Consider the following 19258-nt stretch of genomic DNA (forward strand, 5'->3'; position numbering starts at 1 on the left):
TCGTGAGGAAGGGATTAAACACACTTCTGCAAACTTCCAAAATCGCTGGGAAACAATTAAAACGACACACTGGAGCGATGTTTAAGAACGATTCCGATGGCCAACGATGACACGCCGAAGAGTTTGTGCAAAGTAACTCGTTTCGTAAATTATATTTGTTTTGTTTTTATTTCCCTTTATATGGTTTTTTGTTTGTCCGTGGAAGTATTGCCGATTTTGCGCGCTTCCATGTAGCTGCTTTGGAGATAATAGTTGTATAATTTTGTTTGCAACACAAAGGTCATTATAAAACCTTGCTCAGTTTTCACTCGTGAAGCAGTAAATTTAGCTTAAACTTATAACAGCGCCTTTCCCAGGCCGCACAATGAGTGATTGTTGCCGTTTCTGGGCTCCTTTTCTGCTGCCTAACGTGATTAGGCCAACGAGCCCTCGTATTATTTTTGTGCCAATCCCGAAACGGCCGGCTCCATGTCTCAACGTTGCGGTCAACGTTGAATGTATACCTAATGCCGGGACGTGTATTTACAGTGTCGCTTACGAGCTTACGGGCCGCAGTGAATCGAATATGGTACAAACTCGTCTCAGCTACGATAAATTGGCTAACAGTTTAAGCGATTCGATGAAATATCCCCACTCTTGGGGGTGACCCACGGAGGAAACATCTAGCTATTCTAGTCTGCGGTTTTAATTTACTTTTCATTTGAGCATTACAATGCAAAGTCCGTAGCGGAGCGTTTATGCAGCACAACACGAAGGGCACTGGATCAATACTGCTCGCGTAAAGATGCACTTTTTCATATACTGATAATCGTATTTCACTGTTCTTATCGGCTAGAATCCTAACGCGAAGTTATAGTACAACTATTGAATTATGCTTCCATACCAGCTAGTGCTGTAATTTTCATACTCTTCTATCGTTCGCGCGATCAAGACAGCGATCCGCTACTTGACGTAAATCGTAACTGTTGCCTCGCACCATAAGCAGGAGCCGGAGGTTGTAGAATTAATCGCTTATTTGCCTATACAACTCGATTCATATTTTCTACAATTGCATCGATCGAATTCGGTTGTTTTTCGTTGTGAGCGTATCCTTAGTGTGGTTCTTATGTGTTCTTTTTTTTTACAATTACTGTACAATTTTTAATTTCAATTGTTTTATGCACACTGTTTCACTTGATATTGTGCTGTGGTTGATTCACTTTCACATTCGACAATCCTGCACACTTTTGCTAGCGTCCTGTTTTCGACATTCCTAGATCGATCCGTGGAGATGTGCACAACAAAAACTCAAAGCATGCCCTTGTTCACTTGCCACCAAATACACCCTATATCACAACGTATGCAGTAACGAACCGTTGGCCATTATTGTTTCCGTAGAAATCGAGGATAGCCGTTGTTCTAGCACCTCTCTGGTGGCTCGGTGACGGGAATGCAATATTTTTCTTCGCCATTTCGACGGGTCGATTTAACATCCAGCCGTGTGTGCTTCTGCCCAAGGTTGCAGACCGTGCAGAGCGGCCAAAGGCGCACCAGGAGTTGCTGAAGTTGGTGCTGCCGCTGATGGTGGTGGCTGACCGAAGCCTTTGCTGAGGGCTTCCGCTTGAAGTGACAACATCAATCGGTTGGCGGCCTGTCGTTCGGCTTCACGCTCTTCCGCGGTTTGTCTCCTGGAATCGAAAAGGAAAAGATGCACACGATTAGACGCGGTGGACAATATTGATCCTGAAATCTTATTAGCATGAAGTTATTTGAACAGTTTTCAGGCGCAAGTTTCCGAATTTCATCATAACATTCAAATATTTAAGACAAAACCTGTATATGATGGTAACGGGGCATGGTTTATCATGCAACTTGATATGGCTACTGCAGTTATACCAATTTTCAGCTCAATATTTTAAAATCAAACCTTGTTATGTGTTCCGATAAATAAAAGCACAAAAGTGCTGTAAAGAAGAAACTTAATACACGCCTCAGAAAAACAGGCAAGAGTGAGAGGAGCTACTCAATCCATTTCGCATTCCGTTGATGATGGGGATGGAGAATATTCATGTAAAAGTATCTCCATAATTTATGCAACCGAATGCGCTGAAAAACTTACACGATTCAAAGTACAGCAAAACATTGCATTTTGTTGAATGTGGAGTAAAAAAAAAAGAGAAACACGATAAACGATGTACGTAGGGCCCCAAGTGAAACGTGTGTTCGTTTTTCCCCAAAATTGAAGCTACCGCACATCGCTCGGTCTGGTGGCATTTGTTCGGAACAGTACACGTGTGCCTTTTTGCGTTTCTTCATGGAGATTGCACGCACATAGACAAAGCAGGAAATGAAGAAAAATGCTAACTTCCTTAAGCATGTAATTTGAGTGATTGGTGTTTTGTTCTCAACCAGGGCTTTATCATTCGAACAGCCTTTGTTATTGGGAAAACGGAGTAAATTAACCTCTCACGGGCAACTCAATTTTACGAATCGCATGTTTCTGGTGGGTTATTTCGGAAGCTTTGGCCCCTGTTGTCTTGAAACCAAATTGAATTCGTGGTGCTTCGGGGCGTTTCATTCCAAACCCGAGCACCGCAAAATATATGGCACGATAAACGGGCTCGAGTGTACGTTAGAAGAGTGCGGTAAATGCAAATCATGTTCGGCCAGCCCGCTCACACAAGGAAAAGCAGACGTAGGGAAAGTAAATCGATCTTTTTAACAAGGCGAAAATCGCTGGCATTTGCTAGGGCTGGACAGGAAAAAAGGAGAGAAAAAAAACATTCTACCACCATCGCTGACGCCCGGTGGCATTAAATATTTATCACGGCTGCCATCTTTTTAAGCGACTTTCCAGTTACTCTTTGACCGAGGGGGGAAACGGAAACTAAGTGATTCGAAAGCCCGCCGAAAGAGTTTTCTTCCGGCCTTTGGACCGTTTTTCGTTCCCTTTTCCGCTATCGTGACGGGATTGGCTGAAACCAGGTAGCCCGTTTGAGCCTTTTTTTTCGGCACCTTAAATAATCTCTCTATTTACGCTATTTACACAAGGTTGAGACTGTCTTGGAACTGTAAGGGCACACTTACTACTGGTACGATCTACGCCGATTTGGCTGGCCTACCACCCTCCGCCGCTGGAGAGCATACGAGTTTGTTTTAAAAGAATTAAGTGCACGAAAAACGCAACATGGCAGACAACGGAATGAATAGGGCGACCTTTTTCCCCCCACCGAAAAGGACAGCAGCACATTGAAATGTATCGCTTTTCTCGTTTCTTCTTTTCCAAATTTAAACATGACAGTTTCAGCGAACAAAGAGTAGGCCATAACGCTGCCAACAAAAAAAAACTCGTGCCTGTTTGCTTCTGTTTTGTTTCTTTTACTCGTCGTCATCGTCCCTAAAAAGTTTGATATGAATTTTTTATGCTTCGTTTTATACCAATTTCTCGTACCATATACTTATGATGGCTACGGCGCGTCACAGAATCTCGTCTGCATTATTAAAACCTTCATAATCGTTATGCCATAAGATGAATCACCAAAACCGTGCACGGCGCGAATTTTCCCAATGAAAAAGTTTGAGCCCAAAATCGTGTCATGATGGTACAACGTGGTGACTCTGGACTAAAAACTGTAAAGCCTTACGTGATATTGAAGGTTATTGATTCGAAAGGCTGGATTGTTTAGTGTGGCATAGAATGAAATTGAGGTTTCTATTTCGCTTGAATATGGTTCAATCTAATAAGCGTTAATTTTTATTATGTTGCACCGAATAATTCTATATTTCGAGCATATATTTAAAAGCTTGAAAATCAATTTGTAACGCCAACCGAGAGAAACTGTAGTAGTTTGCAACGGGGACACGACATTTGTCTTATACTTGTTGTTCAATTAATCGTTCGTCTGTCTCAATATCCAATCAAATCGATTTGGATTGTATATTTCATTAGTACGCTCTGCCGTAGAGATAAGACATGTGCAGTTCAGTTTGTAGCTGGCATCACGATAGACATGTAATTGAATTACGTCCTCTCGTCGTTCGGCAGTTCACTGTATATGTATTCTTTTTCTTGACATCTCCTTGTTGTCGCTATTGGCCCGTAGAAAGCTTTTGCAACTAAGCGTCGTGTAAGTGGGTTTGTTTTTCTCGCTCACTACATCCATAACACAAATGTCGCACACATGTGACGGTGAAATGCATTCTTTGTGACGAGCACCCGTAAATCGAGTGTCTTTTGGGGGAAGAAAAAAAAAGGGCAAACCATAGCCAACTGTGGTAACACTCAGCTACGCTACCATTACTCATTGTGTCACATCGTCGCTTTGGCTGTCACGTGGAGACGTTAGGGTGGATTATTTTATTCCCCTTTTTTTTCTCGTTGGAGACACAATACAGACTTTAGGCAACGTTTTTGGGAGGGTTTTAATTGAGTTGCCCAATGGGAAAACGAAACGGAACCGACGGCCATGACTGCGCAACGGCAGTGCCCGAGAACGTGTGCGTTTGATTCGCCTAGGGGTGGTGACTCGCGCAAAGAATTGCGTTACAGCGGTAGTGTTATTTAATTATCAAGCAGCAGTTGATTATTTCGCATTTAATCGTGTTTCGGAGCCATCGGTGCAGAGCTGCTTCCATGCCGAAGAGAGCGGAACGGACGGGTAATGTGACGCATGTTTATTGTCACAGTGCATTAAAACTACCACCACAATCAATGCACGATGGGGGCGCCTGGTGCCGCAAGCGAGTGGAGCGTTTATGAATAAGTTAGAGCGAAAGTAGCTGCTCGTTAAATATAAGAACCTTTCCATGCTTCGGCTTAGTTCACAAGGTGCACGCATGGGAGAAGAAGTGTCTTTGGTCTCGATAGTTAACGTCCACCGCCTGGAGAGACAATTTTCCTAAATCTTCCCACACGCTTGGCACATTGTTCTTGGTTTAGCCCATGCCGGCAAATGTGTCGCTGGTTTCACAGCCAGTTCACGGAGTGAGTCTCCTTTTCTTCTGCCGTGTGCTATGAAATCATTTATTCAGTAGACAACAATCTTCGACGATTTTGGAATCGATTTAGTTCCGCAGCTTCCTGCAGGGATCCACAAATGGGCACGATTTCTGCTCCGTGTTTTCCCGTGCCGAGTTTCCGGAACGATTCCCGGGAAACGTCCCCAATCCTTTAGTTGTGGTGAAACGAATGAGAGAAGATGTTGTTTGCCTCGATTTTTACTACCAACATAAACGATTGATCTGCACTCTGGGGCTGGCCACTTGAAAGGGTCGTTTGAAATGGGATTGGTGGTAATTTTTGATGCTTCGCTTCGAACCGGCCCTCACTGGAAACAAAGGCAATCGAGTAGTACTTTACTTCGATGTTTGCCAGCCACATAATCCACCACTTTCACGCTAAAGGATTTTCAAGTGAGTCTCCACAAACAGAGAGATATTTAGTGCATCGATATGTATAGCGAATGACACAGGTTTGGAATACTAAAAGACATCAAGTCTGGAAAGGATTATAAAACTACTTTAGTATGATTGCAGTAGAAAATAATCGAAAATTAGTGTAAACTACATGAAACCACTATAATAACTGATTGCTCGTGAAAACTTCTATCAAATCGACTCACGCAAAGGCTGCTACTAATTCCTTCCATCGACTACTGTTCTCTCGTGGTTGGTTTGAATGAAGACATCTTGTTCGTCAACTCTCAATGAGCGAACGGGAGTTTTAGAAATTGATGATGTACGAATAGCAACTCTGCTTAATGATTCATTGAGCACGGATGAAGGAAATGGCCAACTATTGCTCAAAACGTTGTCCACCTCACACGCCAGGACCATTTCCAACAGCGAAGCTCTAGCTCCGTTCGGTCCTCCAGCACGATAGCAGGTATTTGTCATGACGGTCGCTGGATTGCGATGCATAATTAATCCCGCAAACGACGAACGCCCCATACGTCACCTGAATCTAGCGATCACGTGCAAATCGTTGCATACGAGCCGCCCATTCCGGTTGGTACGCGACCGTCAATAATTAAAATCTGTAAAATTAATTTCCACCAGCTGGCACGCCCGATGTCACGAACCCAGGCCACCAAGTTCGGTGGGGTTGACGAGCAGTTCGATAGCAAAAATCCGTAACTGTCGTCGCCTCTGCTACAGGCTCCAATTCAGCAAGCAAAAACAAGCACGCCATTGGTGCACCAGGCCAGGGTTTACGATTGGATGTTGAAAATTGCTTTCGGGTGGTAGTAATCAAATTTAAATACGGATTTAGATGAAACTAATGCATATATCAGACAATTTACTCCGTCGGCGCACCGGCGCCAATTGTATCCTGCCGAGCTGCATCCTGCTCGGGCTGGGCTACATAAATCATGCAAACGCGCCTGTCAGCGAATGAATGGCTGATTGCGAGTTCATCGAATGCAGTTGACCAATTTCGAAGCGCTCGTCCCGGGTTGGGAACGGTTTGGTGCGAGTACGGCGACGCACAATTTGCGCATAATCTGCGGCATTCGCCAAAGCACGTGTGTGTTTGGAGCCGCTGTTGAAGCAGTTTGTGGAGCATAATTTATGAAATTGATTAAATTAAATCCCACCTCCCATTTATAATGTATGAGCCGGGCTGTTGGTGTACCCAAAAGTTTAGCTAGAGCGTACCCAAGCTCCTGCTTTTGAAAGGACTTCGGACTCTAGGAATCCGATTCGAGCTCCAAATGACCCGTGTATCGTGAGCGTGTTTCGCGGTGGTCTAACGATTTCGGGCTAAATATGTACTTTGTGTTGATGAAGGGGTTGAGCATTAGCACCGTTTGCCAGATGGCTGTTTATCCCAGCGGATGGGGCGCTCGACGGCTAGCTGATGGCATCAATTTTAATAATTTTCTGCCAGGACTCTTACGCGTCCCATATGGTGAGGACGAAATCGCCCGAGGTCAGTTCGCATTCGCTTGACAGCTAAGTCTAATAGGAAGAAGCGTTTTGTTCACAAATTAAAATGTGTGAAGCTAACCGAATAAATTAACTAAAATCATAATTCAGGCCAGCGAAGGGATGACGTAAAAATACGGGGGATGGCAAAAATCATATACCTGCTTTCGCTCCACCAGCCATCTAGCGCTACAAATTAATCAACAGAAAATGTAATTTATTGCCGGGCACAATCCGTTCTTACTCCTGCTGTCCTGCCGGCGTATCCTTAAAACGGGTTCACAAGGCACCCGGGAAAACTTTATCTCTGGTGGGGTTTTTTTTACGGCAAAGATTAAGCGAAATGCAAATGAAGATGAAAATTGCCCCATTTTCAGAGAACGAATACAACGTCAGGTACACGGGTGGGCAAAGTTTTCCCTTCCTAACTGGTAAGAAAATCAGCCGGCGAATTCGATCTGACAATCGACTGCGTTGGTTCAAAGAAACCAAGGGCTCAGGATTCTGCGTGTGGGCCACTTAGCAAAAGGTTGTTGAAATTTAATGTAATTACCCTGCTATTTAGATAATTAAGTCCCCAAGTCCCGGCCGCTCGTGCCCCAGAGTGGTTCTGGAAACGTTATCAATCTGCAGCGGCACACGAACGGGCGAAGATGGCGGCCACCGGCAAACCAAACGCCGGCACCCAGCAAGATGGGTGTTCCTTATTTTTTTCTCTCTCGGTTCCCTTTTCCCACTTTCAACGCTCTCGCAGGGATATTAATTGATTTTTAAAGACCCTCCGGGAAACCGCAAAAGGGCGCTTACTCATTGCGCTCGCACAAAGATGGATGGTCGTTTCCGTCCGGTCGCTACCGGAAGGTACGGTCAGGATTTAGGGTGATGGATTAACCGTCCAACACCAGCCCCATCATAAAAGTGGCCTTTTTATGGTGCCGTTTTATCAGCGGCTTTCAAAGCGAACGAAACTCGCCGCGAAGGGACCACCAAGGCCAAAAGCGTGGAAACGTGAACGTGAAGCTTGGGAAAACGGAAGCTCACCCGTCGGCGGGTGTTTGGCTCGCCGGAATGAGCTAGGAAGCAGGACAAAAAGGACAAACAGAAAAAAAAACGGGCATCCAAAATGGCTTTCCTTCCATTTTGCGTGCGTCCCGACGGTAATGAAAGCATGAATAATTCAGAAATCGTAATTAGGAATGTTAATCTAGTAATTGTTCGTACCTCACCTAATTGTTTCGTATAAATTATGTTAAAGGAGCAGCGTGAAACGCGGGAACGTAAAAAAAAGCACTCAATCCCGCCCGCCGACGTATAAATCGTCCTGCGAAGCAAACGGGATCAGACGATCTCATTAATATTCGTAGCTTTGCTGGCCTTACTCACGCCCAGCAGCACATCCCTGACCGCACATGGTCCGCTCAGAGCGATCGGACTTTCGTTTTGTAATGCTGCGGGCCTTTTCTTTTGGTGGCCGTTTTGTCTTGGAACCAATGGAATCCGCGAAGGACTACGCTTGTGCCGACCAAATCACGTGCACTTCAGTTGCGCCGGTGCGGTGCGAGTTCGCGAATTCGATTATGGCAGAAGGATGTTATTTTTAATTGAATTTCAATTAACAAACGTACTAGGCACCGCTACTGCCGATCGTTCGGGGTTTATCCTTCTTTCGGCGCATCGTTCCGTGCCGTGAGTGGCTCACCGTTGGCCGGCTCGAACCCCTTGCTAGCTTCAGTTGTTGAGGGCTCGCTCGTTGGGGACGCGGATATACGAGCGATTATAATTGACACGGCACGATGCCGCGATGGAATAAGCCCACCGTTCAATTCGATCTTTGGTATTCGAGTTCACTGTTGCGCTGGCCGTCCTGGCTGAATTCGATTACAATTCGCTCGCGATTTGTCCACCGGATTTGGCAAGACACGGAGTCAAGTCAAGCTGCAAACGAGTAAGATTTTTTATGCCACTGATTGGATTTCTTTCGTTTTGTGCCGCCGGGATTGTTAGATGTCATTCTGGGATGTCTCTTGCGGTTGCTGTTGCATAACGGATTGAACATGCAAACAAAAAACGGTTCACAAAACCGGTTTGAAGTCATTGCTGCAATGCTTTTTTATCCTAGAGGCCTATTTGCTACACAATCCGAACAGCACTGTACAGACGAGTGAGACATTAATCGAGAAATGTCGTGTGTGAAAGATGGTTCTTTGGGTGTGCCCAGTCCTATGGCGTAGAGGAAGTGTTTCTACACGAGGACAATAATGCACCCTGTCAGTATGGGGTCTCTCATTTGATTGTTCTTTATGCTTGATTGAGCGTCCATGTTTTTGTGCTACTAATGCAATGGAAAACCTATTCCGTTCCCTCTTCAGCTCAGTGAAGCACGCTAGCCCCATGTTACTCTGCAGCAAACGTAACGTAACGTTACACCAACGTCCCTTGGCAAGCGTTTTTCGACAACAATACTCAAATCAAACGGACAAGCCAATGGGTGTGTTGTTTTTTTCCTGTTTCAAAAATCAATTAGCTCTGCTCGCACACCGGTGCCACATTTATGGATGGTTTAATTCATCAGCTAACGTTGGCCTTCTCCTCCCAAAACGATGGCCAGATCGGTTTATCAAGCGTCCCGTCTACTTACCTCCATTTTGTTCGCCTATTCTGGAACCAGGTTTTCACTTGAGCGTCGGTCATTTTTAGACCCCGCGCGAGGGCTGCCCGTTCGGCCGATGCCAGGTACTTCTGCTTGTGGAACCGCTTTTCCAGCTCCGCCACCTGGATGCGAGTGAAGGAGGTGCGTGGTTTTTTCCGCTTCGGGGGCGTCCGGTTCTGGTATGGGTGGCCGATGCGGCGGGCGATGGGAAATGCTGAAACGATTCCGATGGAGCAAAATTGAAATCCGTACTACTCGAACGTTGCTAGCTGATCAAACGAAGGCTTTTTAGGAGCAGTTGCGTTTGTGTGTGTGAGTGATTTCTAATGAGTTTTCCCGATAAACCCTCAAACCAACAAATAATCAAAATCTCGGTCGGGTGGTGGCAAGTTGGCTGGTTTGGCTAGCTCTATTAAAGTGCCATTAACGCGAAACCCATACGAGGTAGCTCGTGGAACGCCCAAATGTCGACAGCTGGGGATCTTTATGAAAGGCCATTTAATTTTTATCCACTTTTCTAGTAATACCATGTCATTACGGGGCATATTTACTCACAACACGGTGTCTAAAACGAGAACTAAAGCTAGTATTATGTCTAATTTCGAGTAACAGTAGCAATCATTCGCAACACTCTCATTTACTCCACCTTCTTGGTTTTGTAGAAGATGTTTGGTTTACAAATCATTTTTATTCCTCTGTAATTACTAAAATGATTCTGAACCTTGTTACTTTACGTTACATGCGACTGTAAAAAGCCATCTTTACGTAGCACAATTAAGAATTAATACAAGGCTGCGTTGTGCCTTTAGTCTGAATCTTGATAGAAGCATACGAGAATGCTCCACCAAAAAAGGTCACAAATAAATTGCGTCCGAATGGCAACAAAAAAAAGAAGAAAACAATCATCAGACTAATCACTCACGCGTTGTCATGTTCGTCATAACGATTTCGCGGAAGGTTGGCTTCGATGGAGCTCTCCAGATTGAAGTACTTGCCCTCCGCTTGCATGAATCAGACCCCATGAATGTGAAACAGCAAAACCCAAAGCAACCACAGCGAGCAAAATGTTATTGCTGTTCATTAGCTGTCTCCCTGATGTATGTGCATTTTATTTCGCTGCCTTCTACGGCCACTCGTGCCCTGCAGCTGCAGCTGCAATGGCATTCGACGTCGTGGTTCGTTGACGGTTGCATGTTTTATCAACATTTAAATGTATGAATTTAAAATAAATGAGTTCAATTATTTGCCCCTTCTCGTAAGCCTCCTGGCCAGGCGCTGCCTTTCCTTTTTTACAGCGACCGTCATTTTCGAACGAGTATGTCAAGAATGCCGTCGGAATAGCAGGCACTGATTTACTGCGTTTCATCAAACCTTATCCAATTATGACAGCCCAGACACGTTGTTGTGCAAATGGAGCTCGTGCGATTAATTCCAAGGCCTGCTTCAGACTAAAATTATATGTAAAAACGTATCAAAATGCAGCGCTGCAAACTTAACGTTCCGGAGATTTCAACAAAATGAAAAAAAAATTCTTTAAATTTAGATAATATTTACTAATCAATAATTTCTTTAATTTATTTTTAAAGTACGATATTTCTTATGAAATAAATTGCTCGCTTGGCAGTAGCAATTGATTGTGATCTTTGAGACGTCTTGTCCGTTTGCCGGACAAATCGTTTGAACGCTCATTGCCATGTTTTTACGCCCGAAAACACAACCGAGACTATTCACTGGCCTCGAGGCCGTGAATATCGAAAACGGTCCAAAATGGAACACTCTATAAACACTTTACGTGTTAAAAGCATCGGTTTTCTATACGTTTACGGCCGGTTTCACCTCCTAAATCTCACCCTTCCACTCCCGATCGCAACGCGTAAAATCAAGCGCAATTCCTTTAGGGAAGCTCATCCGTTGGCGATAGAGTGGCGAACGAAACGGCGAAAAACCACCAACGTATCCATCGCGGTAAGGACTAGGAATCAATTCACTTACTCACCGGCAAACTCCCTCACCTGGGGGCGCGAAGTCAAAAGCCCTCGAATCGTTTGTTCCCCCGACCGGCGCGATACCGTCTCCCCGGGAGGGTTGTAGAGTGAATTGTAAATTTCTGGTTTTATCGGTGAAATAAAATATATTATTTATAGTTATAGGATGATAACGCCTCGCAAACCGCAGACCCATTGCGTCACGCGTGTTCCCAGAATCGCACCGATCGACGGCTGAATGGCTCGGTGGTCGTAAATGCGTTCGTCTAGCGTACGCGCCCCTAATCCTTGCCCCAAGGAAGGAGCGACCGCGCGGTTCAAGCTCATGTACAACTCAATTACGGCTGGCAATCCAACAGGCGCTAAAGCGCGATCGAACGGCGTGACAGGCCCTCGAAAAGGCGCAGAGAGGCCGTTGAGTGTCGATGGCGGAAGCAGTCGGGCTGATTCGCACTTGGACCAGTTTTGCATCAATAATGGTGTACCAAGCGAGCATTGCCTGAGTGACAGAAGTAAGGATATCAGCACGATAGCAAACCTAAGCATAGTATTAATGGCCAATCGGTGTGCGATCGGTGCATTTGCATCCCTGCTGCTAGAGTCTGCAAACTAACGCGAACTAACCCGAAGGCTTCGAGAACAACTGAGTACTTAATTCCAATTAATTGCCGCTTTCACGGGCCAGGGAAAATGGGCCAGAAAAGTGGCCCCGAAGCGCACCATTGGAGTGGGTGCCATTTGTGGGCCACAAATTGGAGCAATATCGTTTAGGCGGCGCACTTTCACGTTTGGGGAAACGAACTGGCGCCGGTGAGGGTGCGTTAGAAGGGAAACGATAATCTTTACAATAATCGAGCCTGCTGCCGAAGGTTTGATGAAGACGCCATAACGATCGATTCCTGGGCGCTGGGAAGGGGCCGTACGGTCGAGTTATTGATTGCTGGTGGAACGATTTCTGACGCGCACGTTTTCGATACGCGTGCAATGAGTCCTTTCGGAAGATGGATGATAGACGGCGTGGAATGGAATTGGGATTGAGCCATGTTCGGGGAAATGGAAATGAACAGTCTGTTTGGAACAACAAGTTCGTGCTGGGGGAAGTTTCTTTGCATGCGCAGGGAAAACGTGTTTTTGATTCTTGTTGGGGAAAAAGAGTCATTTGAAATAGATGTTTGTTGTTGTATCATTCTGTTAAATTGTCCACAAAATACCCATTCATTCATGTAGGTTGAATCGCGTCCGAGATTGCGTGAGCGATAGTTGCATTCTTCACCAATGTCTTGAATGGTTTGGAACTTAATTGTCCAACCTTCGTAGCGTGCCGGGTTTGTATTATATTTAAATGAAAAAAAAAATAAACACACACACCCTCCAAATGAATGTGAAGGTGCACATTTTTTCGACAAAGTTCGAAAACGGAAACAATCTATGCGCCAGATTGTTCACTTCCGCTAGCCGTAGGGTATGCGTGCGTCCGTGCGCCGGAGCGGATGACACGATTCCGACACAATCCAGGCCTTCCTAGCCTTACTCATCTAATCTGTAGCGGACACCGACCGCGTGCCGAAGAGAACAAGTTTTCGACGTTCATTCATGCGCACACGGGCGAGGTCTGTTTCTAGCTCTACCTGGCGTGTCGTTGCAACAGACTCGGCTCGGGATCAGATGATGGTTATTAGTTAGGAATGATGACTAACCGGATGGTTCCCCAAAAAATGACGCGTGTTCGTGCCGGAACGCCCAAACGATTACCAGGCTTTTTTTTTTGTTGACGCTTATAAGCATGATGTCCAGTCGGTTATTCGCAACTCTGCCCTTCGGTAGGCGTGCGCGGAAGATTCCTGTGAAATTATACACCTTCGGTAAGCGCCAGATGTGGAGGTGTAGCCTTGAGATGGATGATCGGTAGAGACAGATGCACATGCGCCTAGGACAGCTCGCTGACGGCTTAATGAGGATGTTTGGGAATTTTTTGCGACCTCCATTTGGGGGTGAAATGTCAGACTGGTATGCAGGTGCGCGATCATGTGTCTGAGATGATTTTTGATGAAGGTTTTTCTAGCTCTAGGTAGATGCTATGACTTCTTAATCAAGTGTACTATGGATGGCAAATTATTGTGCATTTATGTTCCGGATGCCAAACAGAGTATGCACCAAAGGAAACATGTTTTTCCACTGAATTGACTCGGCTTCAAATATGGATCTTCCGACTTTTGTTGGGAAGATTGTAGGATGTTTCTTTTATAACTTTTCGCCTTCCCGACGGTCATTTTCGTGTTTTCTACGGGTGCAATCGACAGTAATCGTCGTCCATCGCGTCCATTTGCTACTCCAACTGCAAGAGAACACCAACCCGGCGGTGTATCATAATTGTCGAGGGTTTTGTTTTACTACCATCATTTGCCTCGTAATTGCTGCTGCCGAGTGCGCAAACTGGCGACGCCATTGAGCTGAAGGCATCCCGATTTCCCTGCTCGATTTCCTAAGTATTGAGTGCGTGCAGTTCCGAAGGGTCCGCGTAATGGCGATCCATTTTCCGAAAGCTAGTTGTTTCGTGTTTTGTTTTAAACCATTTTTACCGGGTCCATTGTTTCCGCAATCATTCCACCCAAGCGTCAAAGCCGAGTGGCCAATCACCGGGCAGTCAATAATTATGTTGCCCCCCTTTTCGGTGGACCATTCCAAAGGACCATTCCCCATTTAAAAGGTGTAAGATGTGCAATCTACCTGGCTACCGGGCTTTTGTGCTCATCAAACGGCGATGTATGCGCACAGTTGTGGAGTTTCGTTACGTTTCTGGGCTGTGCCAAGCCTTCTCCCGACAATCGTTGCAGGAATAATCAACATGCGGATAAAAGGCACTCCTTCCGGATGCGAGCTACGATCGAGCGATCGAGCGAACGGGTTGCTCGATCCCGTTTGATTTTTGTTGGCTTTTGATAATAAATTATCGCCCTTTACAACATGCGTAACATGCACCAAACGAGCGAACGAGACAGATAGCGCACGCCAGTAAACCATTGGAAATTATGCAAAAACACCGTTTCCTTTGTTAGATGTTGCTTGCGATGCGCCCTGTGCGAGGTTCCGAAGCTGCGCCGAAAAAAAAAAGGTAAAATAAACGGAACGGAGTTCCCTGTCAGCTAACAAGGGTCACTTCACCGGTTAATCTTTTAAGTAAAGAAGCTTGTACCCAGCCCGATAAGCGGATGGCTCCGCGGGTGTGCCCGTCGATGTCGGGTGAGGTTTCGTTTGTAGTTTTTGGTCACAGTTTCTGCCGCACGCAGGAACTCCCCGGGACGGATCGAGAAAATGCGCCGCTGACGAAAAGGTGCAAAACGATCAACGAGAAATGTCAGCTTAATTGGCTCGGCCCCGGGGGCCTCGTGGGCCTCGTGGGCTTACGTGGCGCATGAATGAATGAAACCGAGCTGGCGGAGGATTCCGGGACGACGACAGAGGGTATTTGGAATTTGTCAACATGGTCCCGATTTATGCTGTGGCGCTTCCGCCTCGATCTGCCCACCACCGTGCGAACCACCGAACTGGGAAAGAAAGTGTGGACATAAATATGTCAAACGGTTTCCGATTTCGAACCTTCCTTTTTGGAGGACCGAAAGTGGTCTAATTGAAAGGACACCTACGGGCTACGAGGCTACGGACGGGATGAGGTTTATCGACACCAGCCTGGGGCCGGGATGAGTCAGCGAACGATTGTTTTATGACGTTATGTTTTGTTCGTCTTCGGTCGGGCCCAATTCAAGTGGTTTGCCCAGTTTCTCGTCTCTTATCGTCGGCTTATTTCGGTCGTCTAGAATGCGTGTCCGTGAGGCTCTCTGGCGGTCCGCTCGAGATGATTAATACCGATTTAATAAATGTGTCTTCGAGCAGCGATTGAATTAATTTTTATTGGAATCTCCTCACCGGTGTTTTCGAGGTCGTAAACCGTACGTTTATGATCGGCGCGATCGCGTGGAGACCCAAATCGTCGATCAGTCCGTGCTGGCGTAACGTGTCCTGAGGCGTGATGTCTCCGTTCTGGGCGCCGTTCGAGCAATTCTTGATTGAAACGGGTCTAGCCGTTTTACGATCGATTGCTTATTAAACGCAGCAGACCACCGAAAGTTGCCGCCGGTGTTCGATAGACCTCGGGCATGACTTTGATCGTGTTTGCGTGCGGCGGATGCCGCCAAGAAACGAAGGATCGCGAGTTGATCGTTTCCGATGAAGGCAGTAATTAATACTAATAACGCTGTTCGAGTGTTCGAGACTAAGCAAGCGAAATTTCCTAACGTTTAGAGTCGGTCGGTCTTTTCGGCTTGTTGGTGAACCATTTACGACTACTGCTGCCAGCAGTTCGTATCCGCAAGCTGTCACAAGCAGCCATCATATGCAAGCAGTGGAATGCACGGGTGCCGTAAAGTCGATTTCGGCTAATAATCTTGATACGATTACATCCGCGGGACCCGCCATTGATCGCTCCAGGGCGCCTCCACTATCCGATCGTTTGCCAGCTACTGGGCTTGAAAAGTCGCTCGTTTAAAGGGTTGTAAATGATGGCCTGCGTGAAACTGCACCTACATTTTCACCCGGCACATTGCATTTTCCTTCCGTTTCGGCGGCTGTTGTTTCGTCTCCAATTACATTCCATCTAATGCTCGCTGATAAGAAGAACATGGCATTTATTTGCTATGGAGCCGGTGCGGGGCAAAGCTTTTTTCTCCTTTAATTGATCGTGATCATGAGCTCGTAAAACCAATCATAAAGTTCCGTCCAATCTCGTAATGGCATTACCAGCACATTAAATATTACGACTGGCCACCGAGAGGCGTTCGTTAGCAATGCTTATCTGCGCCATTAAATGAAACGACAGAAACTGATTCTATATATATATTGCGCAGTCAGGTGTGTGCGGTGGAATTTAGAGGCCAACATCGGCGGCTTTTGGAATAAATCGATGCTGAAGGTTCGGAGATGCAGTGACATGTTTGTTAATGGATGTTGATATTTGAAAAAGTGCTTATTTTATGTGCTTTTCGATTGTCGATAATTCGGAGCAGAGTTAGCAAACTGAGGTAGAAGCAAAAGAGAGTTGTTAAGAGACAGAAAAAATATAGATGTCCACCTACCGGCTAGCCGATCTTTGACAGCTTGATGAGCGAGAGCGGCAGGATGCAGTGGAGGCAGTGTCCAGGATAACGGATTGCATGGTCCACGTTGGGGAGGCACTCGCAGGACATGCCCACCAGGATACATCGGGTAGCTGTAGAGCGCTCCGGCCGCATATTGTAAACTCCCAGGCGAACCCGCCGTAATGTGATGGCCGTTTTTGATGAGCCCTTCCGGTGTGGTGTCCTCGGAGAGCGCATCCTTTTCCTTTTGCTCTCGCTCGTAGGATTTCCCCAGTAGTCGCGATATACTGAAGGGCAGGTTTTCGTTGGGCGATCGAGTCGTCGTTTCTGTTGGGTGGGTTTGATGATCGCTGTTTGGGGTGAAGAAGAAAAAAAAAGGGACACGGTAAACAAACGCGCCATTCGAGACCAGTGAGGCTCGGCTCCCACGGAGAAGAACACTTCATAAACTCAATCAATCCTGCGGGACACCATATCATAAATAGGATTACTTTACAGCCCGTTTTATTGGCACTCCCAGCCTGCCGGCCACAACGTTCGGATTGCGGTGGCATTCGGTTGAAAACACGCTGCATATTTAATGAAATATTTTGCTTTCCTTTCCCGGGGCTACGGTGTAAATCGAAAAGGATAACAAACCGATGCCGGCAAGACATGGCCAAAGCACTTTCTCAATTTCACCGATTCTCATCCTCCCCAGAGGCGCGGTTAATAAAATATGAGTTCCCTTCGATGGGAACAACTTGCGTTTTAAAAACGATCTCCTTAAATCATATCACCCTCACCGGAAAGGGTTGATGCAGGGTCGGTGTTCAGGTGCGTTTTGGGACCGGAACGGGTGCGTAATCGTTTAGCAGAATGAGCGATGGACCGACGAGTCGAATGTTTGTTACAACGCTACGATAGTGCGACCCTGGTTGGGTTACACTTGGCTGCGGTTTCGCCTTGGTGAAGCGGCCGGCAAGCTGCTTAGATTATTCAAAAGACTATTTCGTATGGCATACATTAGAGACTAATTAATTTGTTAAATCCCAGCACCAGAGCCGATGGCGGTGTGCCCCGACCGCGCCCGGTGTGCAATTTAGATTTATGGCAGAGGCAAACTGGCAAAACTGAAAATGCGGAATTCGTTAAAACAAAGCTGTAGGCAAACGAGACCGGCAATAAAAAAGAACGGCCACGATAGCGAAAAGCAGCTACGAGCACCGCCGTTTAGTGATCTTAATTAGATCGGATAGGCTTGATGATGCACCATCGTGTTTTCATTAGCACGACATCGCAAGCCGAAAATTTCGCCCCAAGGCAGAAAAAGAAGCTTTCGCACACATTGAAAAGATTTCCATCCAATCTGGGGGGGGGGGGGGGGGGGTGAAAGGAGCGATCCAGAAGCAGCCGACCGCCAATCGACGCGAAAATGGGCAGCAATTAGACGAAATTATGCTGAAAAGTTGCGCTATAAATACGCAAATGTATCGTACTCAAATTCCACTCACTCCCCGGCAGCGCTATCGCTGATATCGTACAATAGCTTAGCTCTCCATCTGCGCTAGATTATTTAATTTGTTTCCATTTGGCGAAACTTTCATTATGCGCTCGAAGCGCATATTCATTACATTCGCTTAGCAAAGTGGGAGAATGGAGCTGTGGGGAGATTATTTTTTTTTTTTGCAATTTCGTCTGATTGGGACGAAATGAAAGCCAACGGTTATGCAATTAGGCACTTCTACGAGCCGACTGAAACGGGATTTTGATTGACGAAACGTGCCATGGCAATCGTGATAAGAGAAAAGTATGTTCCATATAAAAGGAGGGATATATATACACACCGAATGTGCCATATGTAAAAATATAAGTCATATTTTGCTTGAAAAAAGAGGGTTAATCTATTGAAATGAACGTATGATCTTACATCTGAAATCAAAATCGAGGAAGTTGAACAACCGAACAATAATTTTATCCTGGTTTCCGAACAAAAAGCAGGCACTATTGTCCAGAAGTCATTGTGAATATAAAATCCATCATTTAATGATTTCCCGGCTACGCGCAACCTTACCTAGCGACATCCGATTCATCGTAGCAGGACCCATTGCCGTCTCCATCCAGGTCGATGTCCTCGGAGCCACTGTTGTAGGACACGCGTGATTGACAATCCGAGTCCGCATCGACATTAATCTCTTGATCGAGATCTTGATCCTCGTCCTCGTGCGGAGAAGACATTATCGCAAATGGCGGAATTTTGAGTGTATTTCGTGGCACGATTACCACGAAATTGCACACAGGATATTGATGTTGTTATGTCTCCTTTTTCACCTCTCAACACTGACCGCAAGCACAGCAAACGGATGTACGCAGCACTAATACGGAAATGATTGTTTCAACACGCTTATCAAACTTTGTTTCTGCCTCGTACACGAGCTTAGGGCTTGGTTAATTAGTAAGTATTTTAACGAGGTTTTTCACCGGGCGCTGGTTTATGTATCCACTCGTTCAGCTAATTCTTTTGACAGCACTGCTTCCGCTGAGGCTTCATCACCGAGAACTAATTTGTCGAGTTGTAGCGAAAGCTCGCATCATAAGCCACTATT

At 45.9% G+C, this 19258-nt stretch overlaps 1 protein-coding gene across 1 annotated transcript; it reads right to left on the reverse strand.

The window, feature by feature from the left end:
* Nucleotides 1-1465: 1465 nt before the first annotated feature.
* Nucleotides 1466-18890, reverse strand: LOC128720152 (T-cell leukemia homeobox protein 3). Its single transcript, XM_053813806.1, has 4 exons — nt 18727-18890; nt 16671-17023; nt 9545-9770; nt 1466-1667 (listed from the first exon to the last, which is right to left on the reverse strand). The coding sequence occupies exons 1-4, from the start codon at nt 18888-18890 to the stop codon at nt 1466-1468; spliced, it is 945 nt and encodes a 314-aa protein (XP_053669781.1).
* Between the last annotated feature and the right edge of the window lie 368 nt (nt 18891-19258).

Source organism: Anopheles nili, chromosome 2, assembly GCF_943737925.1.
Source record: "Anopheles nili chromosome 2, idAnoNiliSN_F5_01, whole genome shotgun sequence".
Classification (NCBI taxonomy): domain Eukaryota; kingdom Metazoa; phylum Arthropoda; class Insecta; order Diptera; family Culicidae; genus Anopheles; species Anopheles nili.

Coding starts and splice junctions, on each gene's coding strand:
- LOC128720152 (XM_053813806.1), bottom strand. CDS start 18,890: ATGTCTTCTCCGCACGAGGACGAGGATCAAGATCTCGATCAAGAGATT. Junction 17,024..18,726: donor GATGAATCGGATGTCGCTAG/GTAAGGTTGCGC, acceptor CACCCCAAACAG/CGATCATCAAACCCACCCAA. Junction 9,771..16,670: donor TGTCAAAGATCGGCTAGCCG/GTAGGTGGACAT, acceptor GAATCGTTTCAG/CATTTCCCATCGCCCGCCGC.